The following is an 11,843-nucleotide window of genomic DNA, read 5'->3' as shown; positions in this document are numbered from 1 at the left end:
TTCCAAAGCCCCCAACCTGTTTATATTAATTAATTAATACTCCACTTAATTAAACAGTGGGAGTATGGGTGCTTTGTTGGAATGTTTTAGGAATTCCACACATCTCTACCAATTTTTATCATAACTCTAATTTCAAATATTATTTTTCGATATTTAACTCAAATTTAATAGCTACTGATCTTATTAAGTAAAGATAAAATTAAAAGGGAGTTTGATTAAATTTATTTAAAATATTTTATAGTTTTTTAAATTTATGAGATGTTAGATTTTATACGTACTAAAATAACTAATTTTTAAAATGTTAAAATGACGTAGATTCAAATATAAATTTTGAAATTCAATAAAATTTCAAATAAATTTAAATAGTGACGCGTAGGACTCACTAACTCATTTACACATAGTCAAAATGCAGGCGTTCCCCAAAAAACACGCGTTTTTTATCAAAACATCTTTAGCTTTAGTGCAGAAGGATCGTTATTTTCCACAAGTGCAAGAAATCCTATCAGAAGGACTATGATGCACTACGGATTATCATCACCGAAGACGCTTTTTAATAAATAGAACGCGATTTCAGAAAAATGGATGAGAGAGAGGAGTGGCAATCACGTGCGCAGCACGTGCACAACAGGACACATACATGGCAGTGTCATCGATCGCCAGCGTGCCATTTGGTTGCAAAGTTCAAACCTTTCGGTACCAAAACGCGCCTTCCCAAACCTACACCTATATATATATCCACAAAATAATAATTAATTTACAAATAATTTCTCCAATAAACTAAATAACTATTATACTTTCACTAATATAAAAAAGAATCAGTTTTCACTCATAATTGGCCGTTCGTTATATTGTAACACCAAATTTTAAACTAGCAATTATACCAGAAGTATCAATATAATAATTTATTTATTTCAATTAATCTACATCGCCGTCTTTTAACTATCAATATACTTTTATATTTATATTCATCATTTATTCCACTTTTAATCTTAAACATTTTTGTTATATATTTCTGTTTAAGTACGCAAAAATATTACATGCAATGTTGGCTAGTATATGAAGATAAGAACTCAATGTGAACATAAATATTAGGTGAAGAGAAAATTGATATATATATATATATATCTGAGGGATGGACGATATATATTGTTTGAAAGGTCAAGGGACCAATCGTTAAGGGACATTTGTAAGTTTGATTTCTTCAAAGGTAAAATAGACTATATTCAAAATGTTTTTCTTTCGTTCTTGATTTTTGTAATAATGAGAATTTCTTAAATTTTTTAGATTAGTTTATTATGAAGTGTATTAGGGTATTTTACTTAGGAAAATCATCTTTTGCCATATAGCTTAACTCGTTTTTGCATAGAGTTTTTGTAGGATTTTTTTGTTAACTTTTCTAATTTCGCAAGGGGTAATTAATATATTTAACCCCTTTTTGGAATAAATGTTTGTATCAATGTTTTAGATATATATATATATATATTTTGGATGTGTCTAATGATAGTAAAATATATTTTACGTAGTAAAAAAATATATTAAAAAAATAAATATGTCATAATTTTAACTATGAAATAATTTATATCATGATATATATTATTAAATACATTGCATTACTTGCATGCTCCCTTTGCATGTTAATGAAATTTATATATGTTTTACTCCAAAGTCTAAAAAGCATGTCAAAAAAAGGCTATGTATATATGATTGATGTTAGATATGGTACTCATGATTGGGTCATATAGAGAAGCTAGCTCCTACACTATATATTCACCTACTCAAACAATTTTGACTCCATCCCTCATTTTTATATAATTTTTGTAAACTTTAATGAAAATGGGATTTTTTTTGTAAACTTTAATGAAAATGGGATGTATTTACAAGGCTTTCTTGTCCCCTTTTGGAACTCCCTACTTAAACCCCACCCACCAATCGATTCTTTCTCCTATACTCAACCCTCTCTCTCTCTCTCTCTCGTTCTTGCTCGTTCTTGATCTTGCACAAACACACACACAATACACACATCTGAAGAAAACGTCAACATGGCAGAAGTACTGAACGAAGAACAGATTGTTGAGTTCCGGGAGGCCTTCAGTCTATTTGACAAAGATGGAGATGGTAATAATTTGGTCGTCTATTTTCTTACCTGTTTTTCTTAACCAAATTATACATAGCATGCCTCCCAAATATGCCCATATACTTACGGTGACATGAGTCTTTTAATTCTTCCATAATGATATATTACTTACATAAATCGCAGGTTGCATTACCATAGAAGAATTGGCTACAGTTATCAGGTCTTTGGATCAAAATCCCACCGAGGAAGAGCTCCAGGACATGATCAATGAAGTCGACGCCGACGGCAACGGCACCATTGAATTTGCAGAGTTCTTGAACCTCATGGCCAAGAAAATGAAGGTACATACCTATATATATATATACATATGTTGGCTTCTGTATGTATGCCGGTTAATCATTTGTATGTATCTCCCTGCCGATGACAACAGAAGTCGAAATTATCCAAACTTTTTTATACACAAGAAAAGAAAAACATAATATTTCTTGTTCCTAATTATGTGTAATAAGACATGTTCTTTTTACACGGTTGTTATGATGATCAGGAAACTGACGCAGAGGAGGAGCTGAAAGAAGCTTTCAAAGTGTTTGACAAGGATCAAAATGGTTACATCTCAGCTAATGAGGTGATTAATTAACTGGCCCTACACATGAAAATTTTATTATATATATACAGAATTTTAATTCACTCAGTCTTCGTTGCATCATTTAATACTTCAGATCGAATGACTTAGATTTGTACATTTCAAAAGCTCCACTTGCAAAATTTAATTTTGTCGTTGACAACTATATATATATATATACACACACGCGGATGCTCCTCATCCGTAGCAAAAGTTGTACATGACATGTACCATATGCTACACGGATGTGTACTTTGTGTATATCTCTCTCTTTCTAATAATTGAACAAAATTTATTCGAGATATAGATAGATATTATATATATAATTTCTTTTTTTGGAGATAAAGATGCAAATGAGGCATTTAATATATAGTGTTAATGGAGGGTCAGTTTCCACATGTATATTTATTGAGTCAACTAGTTTTATAAAGGGTTTGTCTCAGTACACATCTTTGGTGCAATGAATTCTAATTAACCTAAGTTTAAATTAATTAATGAGCTAATTAATATTAATTTAATTAAGTTCGTGGAAATTCGTGCAAATCCTTAATAAGGGTTTTGATTTGATACGATGCAGCTTCGACACGTGATGATCAATCTTGGAGAGAAGTTAACAGATGAAGAGGTGGAGCAGATGATCAGAGAGGCTGATCTGGATGGAGATGGACAAGTTAACTATGATGAATTTGTGAAGATGATGATGGCCATTGGATAGAATATTTAAGAAGATAATTATCATTATCGCCACTTAAATATTTGTTAATTTCTGTTGCTCCAGTTATCTAAATATTCGTTAATAGCTGTCTCCAAAGATTAACCAAGGAAAACAAAAAAAAGTCAGGTTGATCGTATCGATATCGCTGTACCAATAGATTATTAATTTATGATTTGTATTCTTTAATTTTTAGATTAAATGGAAGTTTGATATTTGTGTAGTATGTTTACTTATGAATTAATTAGGGCCCGAACCACACTCGATATCGTTCCCATGATTTAATTTTTTCTTTTACTATACTTGTTTAATGAAATGAAATAGAAGATACGTAAAATAAATAATTACCATCTAATTTTGTAAAATAAAGTATAACTTTGAATATACATGAATAAAAATATATCGATTTAATTAATTAACTAAAGACATGGTTAAATATTTACGGAAAAAATTAAGAAGTATATAAGTAAGAGCATATTAGTAAATTCAATTTTATATAGTTTCTCCAAAATCTTGAGTCTTAATATATAGTATAGATATATATTCATATCGACGCTATTCTTTCACAAGAAACGGTACAATGAAAGATAAAATTAAATATCAAATAATAATAATTCTTTTATTTTATCATAATATAATTTTCAAAAACTTATTAGTGGCATCAATTATATATATATAATATGAAAATTGTTACAATAACATAACAAAAAAAGTTAATTACTACTTAATACATGTATATAATTAGTGATAAGTTTAATATATTCGACACTCAACCCCTTTTTTTCTTTGTATTTTTTTGATATATATAGTACTGAATGCTTAAATTGAAAGTCAACCATTTCTGAGTTGGGTTGAGGTTCATGAACAATTACATGTCATGGGGACCAAGAATCTTGGCAACCCCACAACTCAATTCAAAGCATCTCCAAACTGAATTTCCTCTTTCTTTAAACAATACTAAACCTCGGTCAATTATATCTGTGTGCATATAATAAATAATTTTTTAAAATTTTAAAATATATTAAAAATAAAAAAATAGTATATAAATCAACACGCCATACTAAACAAAATTAAAAAATAAGTAAAAACTAACTTAGTAAGTGATGTAAAATTGAAAAGTTAAATAAATTAGTTATCTTATCAGTTGAACAGTAATTTTGAAATTATAAAAAAATTAGTGCAATAATGGTATCAAAACCGTGGGACCTCCACCCCACCACTTAAGCAAGGCTTCATTGGTGAATATATTCATTTATTTGTAATCGATCTATTACAAAATGTGCATATTCGAACTTTGTGATTTTAAATCTTTTTGTTTACTTTATTCAATTAAAAAAAATAAAATTGCTTCTGGCATTATAATTTGTTCTCTCCAAAATTCAATTTCATTAAATTAAATTTTCTCATTGGTGAAAATTGTAAATCAATTTTAACCACCTGAAGAAAATTATAAAATACTAAGGACATAATTTTGATTTTTCAATTAAGTGAGCCAAACAAAAACCTCTCCAGTTCAAAAAATAAATTTTATAAAGTTTTTACTACAAACAAATGAACACAGCTAAAAGATACTCAGAACATTTTAAATTATATATTGAAATTGGATAATAAATTTCAAATCATTTACAATCCTCCGTCAAAATCCCAATCGTTCAATTCAAATATATTGTTAGTATTCTGTCCGGACATTTGTGTTCCAAAAACTTTCAGTAATTGGTGTGTGGGATCCATATGCCCTAACCCAAAACGATAATTAAATTGAATACTGGAGCTCTTGGTCATTCTTTATTTTTGGTCAATTATTATTTTATTTACAATATTTGTACTAATTCTGCATTTGGTATTTTTCTGACCACTATAGTATTATTGTTGTTTGACGTGGACTTGTAGGGTAGAGTCTACCGTGACTCCGACTCATCCATCCCCTGAATGTTATAAAATATATTGTTCATCTTATAATTTTAGTACAATTTCATATTTTTATTCTTTAAACTTTATAGGATTGTAAAAAAAATCTTGTAATTTTTTGATATTTCGTAATTTTGGTCCTAAATTCTTCACGCGGTTGATTGAAATTGGGGCTTTTTTTTCTAATTGGTTCACTTTTTCTAATATAAACAACAAATTTGAAAAAAAAAAATGACATGACACATTATTTATTCTGGTAATTTTTTGCAAAGTTCAGCACCGAAAAGACCAAAATTGTAAATATCAACAAGTTACAGGATTATTTTACAACCCTAAAAAAATAAAAAATCAAAATTACATGACTAAAACTATATTTAAGCTTAATATATATGTATTTTCATGCATGAGCATATGTAATCTTATCATCAAATTTGATCTCTTATTCCAAATTTATATATTGCATTTTCAATATATATATATATATATATGTATAATGTGTACAATATAGTTTATTAAATGCAAAGGACGTAAATTTTATACACATAATATTTATAAGTTGAATAGCAATTTATCCCTATGATAGCACATTACCCCCTATGAAAAAAAATATAGCAATTTACCCCCTTGTACCTTTTAAAAAGAGACAATTTACCTCCTTATATAACGAAGTAAATTGCTTCATTTTAAAAATTATAAGGGGGTAAATTGTTGTATTTTAAAAAATATAAGAAGGTAAAATTACTATTTATTTTTTCATAAAGGGGTAATTTGCTCATTTACGATATCACAAGGAGGATGGTTGCATGTTTTCTAATATTTACGTACAGGACATTTATATGTCAATTAATATAAGAAGATTTGTTAGAAAACACTATCAATGCATCAATATCTGCCATTTGTATTTAAATGTAAATTTCGAAGAAACCAATAAACTAAGCTTTATTCGGTGTTGCTGAACACGTCCCAGTTGATTTTGTAAGCGAGTTTGTTGAACCAAGTCATCTAACCAAACAATATTCTATTTGTGTAAATTACGTCCAACTTTCATCATATATATATATATATATAATTATAAATATACATTTATTGTTTGAAAAACTACTGATATATATTTTTTAAAATTAACTTCTATCTAGTAGTACATCAATTTTATTAACTCCAATTAGGTTTCATGCACTGAGATTTTGTACTGAACTGTCTATTTAAACCTTATACTATAATTTTATATTTTTCTAAAAATATTTTTATGGACTAAAAGTGTGCTTTAAAATATACACGGCATAATAACACAAACGGTCAAATGAGACATTTCATAACATCAAATTTTTTAATATTTTTTTAAAAAAATTAAAGGTAAAATTGGTACATTGTTGCCCTCACAGTCCAAAAAGTTACATAATTATATCAAATATTATAAATATTGATAATATTTTAAATAACAAAAATATATTTATAATATATCAGAGTGAGCTGGATATAATTTTAATTACTATACAGTATTTTCTCACATTGAATCCGACAAAGTGTGAATCTTTTTCATGGATCTCGATAAACATGTAGACTCATGGTCATACCAGAAACTTTAAATTAAAGGGCATGTCTCATCTACTTCCGTTTTGTTTTCTGGGATACGCATTACTAATTTTTTATTTTTAATAATGATTCCTTTTCCAGGTAATTTGTATTAGTCAGAAGATCGTGACTTTAAATCTTACCAGTGCATAATTAATTTATTTTAATAATAACAACTTTAGTAATCGTTGGAATATAATTTTAAATATTTAATACTGATTGTCATAATTATTAATTATTGAAATTTATGATGTAATTATAATTAATATATTTAAAGAAAACAAATCCATAATTGCACCAAGAAGAATAAAAAATTCGAGAAAATGATAAAATGAAAAATCGTCCCATCAATATCTGCCCAACGTTTGGAAAGTTCTGTCTTCAACCACAATGAAATTCTTAAATCCATTAAAAATGTATGACTTTATTTTATGATCTATTATCATAGTTAAAAATAATTTTTTTTAATAAATATTAATTAAAAATGGTTTCATAATGATCATTAGTCGTTATTTCTTGTATGCAATGTCAAGATATAAGTTATAGCAAAAATTATGATAAATATTATGGCCAAAACTAAAATGCGGAAAAATATTAATTAACCATAGTCAAAATTTAAATTTTCAACATTAATTTTGTTTGAATACAATAAATGATGTTGATTTATTGTGATTTTTAAATTATTGACATTTATAATATAGAGAATAATTCAATTTTTTTTAGTGATCATAAATCATTTACAAGAATACATACAAATGATTCACTAATAAAAAAATATGAGTTAGTATATCAACATGTCACACTTAATTTCTTTTCAAACATTATCCATTCATATATATGCATAAAGATATTCAACTTTAGCAACCTACCAAACATTTACAAGAATCTTGTAAAAGCAAATGCATCATAAGATTGGCAAACTATCATAATTTTTAATGGGATGGATTTATCCTAAATATTGGTATGACAATAAATTCGTATCCAATCGTAATAAAATAAAACTTCATCACATGAAAATAATGTGCCAAAGCGAGATCATAGATGCCAAAATAATGAAGTAAATACTTGAATAAACTTTTTTATTTGTATGTAAATTTTAATTTTATTAGTTGCTAAAATCGATATATTTTTTATTAATATTTTTAATTATAAAAATTTGATTATAAAATTAAAAATAATAACTATTGATTAATTAGTATATATTATTATATTATTATTAAGAATAACATAAATATAGATTAATAAAATAAAAAAAAGTGTGCCCAAATCGTTAGCACTACTAATGACTAGGACACATTTTTCAAAGAAAAAATAAAAAAAGTGGGCCTTATTATAGTTGCAAATTTTATTTTTTTTAATAATATTATAATAAATAAATTGCATTTTTTCCATAGGACTCTTGTAGTTTTTTGTGTTTGTTTTCTTTTGGTAGGAAAGGAAGTGGGAGTGCGAGTGCTGCTTAGCTGAAGTAAAATTTAAGGATTCTTAAAGAGACTTTAAGCTGACCTAAAGTCAAGTTAATATAGGTGTCAAACCAAACGTGGGATTATTTAATGTTTTAATATAGGGGTCAAAAATTAATTTTTGAGTGGCAATTTTAGTATTTATACTGGTAACCACATTAAATATATATATATATATATAAGTTTTTATTATGATTAATTATCATAATAAAAAGTAAAAATATTAAAATGAGTACTAACTATAAACCACCGCTATGCAACGTTGATGAATAGCTATTATTTCTATAGGCAAGGCCCAAATTAGCCACTATTAATTAAAATTATAATAAATATTTTGGTCGATCATTGCTAGAATCATAGTAAATTTTGATTAACTATAGTTAAAATTTAAATTTTTATATGATAAGTAATATTAATTTGTCATAATTTTTAAACTGGTTATAATGTGGTAAATAATCCATTTTTTTTGTAGTGTCATAAAATGGGCAGTTAAACTTAATTCAAACAACTATACCTGATTAATATTCCTTTCTATCTCCAATTTAAGGATTTATTGTTCAAGACCACCCAAAATATTTTTTTTACGAATTTGTAGTTAATGTTATGTCTCCGGTCAATTCTATCAATTAACAATTAAATTTACTGTGAATAAAGGGCATTTTTATTACTTTGATTTATCAAGAAAATTAAAGGAGTAAACACTATTTATAAGTAGGTATTTTTGCAATAAATAAATCAAATACATTTTTCCAAAAAGAATAACCAAACTATAATTGGTTAAAGATTAAACCTCTTATTCTTTTTTATAAAAAATATAATTGATTAAACTTTACAACCAACTAATTCAAATTCTTACTCATACGAGATTTGGTCGAACTAGACCAATTGAATGACAAGTGTGATTATTTTCGTTGAGTTGTACATTAATAACATAAAAAGTGTATTATATTTGTTGTATAATTAATTCTGATTTGACCATATATCTTCGAGTTCAAATAGATTGACATTCTCACAAAAAGAATATAGAAAACACACTTCAAATTCAATCTAAACAATTACACATACTTTCCCAAACTCTAAGAAGTAAGAACAAATTCCTGATTCTATTCTCATCGTCCCATTTGATAATAACTACTACTCCTCTTGCGTTACACTTCAGTGTTATTTCCTGTGATATTTCTAGTGAAACACCCTCGAACTACTATGTTACATCTTATCCTTGGATCTAAGGATTAGGCAGCTGACTACACAAACCTGCGAGTCTTGACTATGTTCATGACGTAAGAGTTCTGACGATGGTCAGGCAAACATAAGCGCCCATGCAACGCTTATATATATTGATGCACGTTAAGTGCTGAAACCATCCAATACTACAAAGACATTTGATCAGTTCATTCCGGTTTTCAATTTTTCCAAGAATTGTTTTTGTCTTGTTTTCAGCTTTCCAAAAGCTGCAAATTCTCCTTTGCAATTAGCTACTACTCATTACTTTCCCAACTTGTACTTAGTTTCGGACCAGCTCCCCTGTTTGCATTCACATTCCTGTTTTTGGATTGCATGCAGAAAAAGACTGCTGCATCTAAAACAAGAGTATTCTTCGCTATTCCGGTCCAAAATTTTCGTTTGGTTTCTCGAATTTCTTAAAGCTACACTAGTTTGGAACATCGTTTTCATTTGTTTTTGAGGTTTTTTGATCATGTCTGCTAAATTGCAGGCTAATTTGAATTGTATGGACATTGTTCTTGACATTCCTGATGACCTTGTAAGCAGCGTGAGGAACAAGAAGAGATGGCACTTGGCTCTTGCCAGTGTCAACTGTTCAAGGGCCTTGCTTTCTCTGTTCGGTCAAGTTCTTGCTAAAAATGAGAGAAATTTTTCTCCAATTTCATCTGATATGTGTGGCAATAGCACCAGCAAGAATGCCTCTACCTTTTCTGAAGATGAATGTGCCGTTGATATTGATAAACCTCAGGCGGCGTCCTACTTCTCCAACGTTGATCAGTTGATCCCGTCCAGGCTTGTCAAGGAGAAAAGCCTTGACGCGCTTGCTAAGCTTGGAGGCGTTGAAGGAATAGCTGCATGTCTCAGAACTGATGTGCAGCAAGGAATAAACGATGATGTTGAAGGAATTTTGAGACGAAAAGAAGCTTTTGGCACTAACACTTATCTTAAGCCGCCTACGAAGAGTCTCTTTCATTTTGTTTGTGAAGCTTTCAAAGATCCAACAATTCTCATCCTCCTGGTTTGTGCGGCACTATCACTTGGATTTGGTGTGAAGGAAAATGGACTGAATGATGGATGGTATGATGGAGGAAGCATATTTGTTGCTGTTTCTCTTGTTATTTCAGTTTCAGCAATCAGCAACTTCAGGCAAAACAAACAGTTCTCCAGACTTTCCAAAATCAGCAGCAATATCTCGGTGGAAGTTGTGAGAAACGGCAGGCGTCAAGAGATTTCAATTTTTGAGATTGTTGTTGGTGATGTTGTTTGCTTGAAGATTGGTGATCAAGTCCCTGCTGATGGATTGTTCATAGAAGGGCACTCTTTGCAAGTCGATGAATCTTGCATGACAGGGGAAAGCGATCATGTTGAAGTCAATAAAGATCAACACCCCTTCTTGTTTTCAGGCACCAAAGTTGCTGATGGATATGTGAAAATGCTCGTCACTTCTGTGGGAATGAGCACCACATGGGGTGAAATGATGACCACGATCAGTTGCAGTCCTGATGAGCAAACGCCTCTTCAAGCACGATTAAACAAGCTGACTTCATCAATAGGAAAGGTTGGTTTGGCTGTGGCTTTCTTAGTTCTTGTCGTGCTTCTTGTCCGCTACTTTACGGGGAACACAAGGGATGAAAATGGAAACAAAGAGTTCAATGGCAATAAGACTAGAGTTGATGATGTGATCAATGCTGTGGTGGGAATTATTGCTGCAGCTGTGACTATCATAGTCGTTGCTATACCAGAAGGATTGCCGTTGGCAGTCACACTTACTCTTGCATATTCGATGAAAAGAATGATGGCTGATCAGGCAATGGTAAAAAAGCTCTCTGCTTGCGAAACTATGGGCTCTGCAACAACCATATGTACAGATAAAACGGGCACTTTGACGATGAACCAAATGAAGGTAGCAAGGTTTTGGTTGGGCAAGGAATCTATGGAAGGAGAAAATGTCACTTTGATTGCACCTGATGTACTAAACTTACTTCACCAGGGAGTTGGTCTTAACACTACCGGCAGCATTTATAGGCCCGCTGTATCAGGTCCATCAGGAAGTGGTTTTGAGTTCTCAGGGAGTCCCACTGAAAAGGCAATTCTTTCATGGGCAGTTCTAGAGTTGAACATGGATATAGATAAACAAGATTTCACAGTTTTATCAGTAGAAGCCTTCAACTCTGAGAGGAAGAGAAGTGGCGTTTTCTTGAAAAATGTTAAAGAGGGTACAGTTCATGCACACTGGAAAGGAGCAGCTGAAATGATTCTGGCAATGTG

At 29.7% G+C, this 11,843-nt stretch overlaps 2 protein-coding genes across 2 annotated transcripts in view; both read left to right on the top strand.

Moving 5' to 3' along the window:
- On the top strand, window positions 1,915–3,631 carry LOC105171604 (calmodulin-like protein 11). Its single transcript, XM_011092765.2, has 4 exons — window positions 1,915–2,115; window positions 2,258–2,415; window positions 2,619–2,699; window positions 3,274–3,631. The coding sequence occupies exons 1-4, from the start codon at window positions 2,040–2,042 to the stop codon at window positions 3,409–3,411; spliced, it is 453 nt and encodes a 150-aa protein (XP_011091067.1). The 5' UTR covers window positions 1,915–2,039; the 3' UTR covers window positions 3,412–3,631.
- Window positions 9,717–11,843, top strand: part of LOC105171668 (calcium-transporting ATPase 12, plasma membrane-type-like) — a 12,232-nt gene continuing 10,105 nt past the window's right edge. The window contains exon 1 of the mRNA XM_011092862.2: window positions 9,717–11,840. Coding sequence (XP_011091164.2) covers window positions 10,048–11,840 — 1,793 coding nt within the window. The 5' untranslated portion in view covers window positions 9,717–10,047. The remainder of the gene's footprint in view (window positions 11,841–11,843) is intronic.

This window comes from Sesamum indicum, linkage group LG10 (assembly GCF_000512975.1).
Source record: "Sesamum indicum cultivar Zhongzhi No. 13 linkage group LG10, S_indicum_v1.0, whole genome shotgun sequence".
NCBI classification, from domain to species: Eukaryota; Viridiplantae; Streptophyta; class Magnoliopsida; order Lamiales; family Pedaliaceae; genus Sesamum; species Sesamum indicum.
The sequence above is the reverse complement of the archived record's forward strand: the minus strand, read 5'-3'. Positions and strand labels throughout refer to the sequence as shown.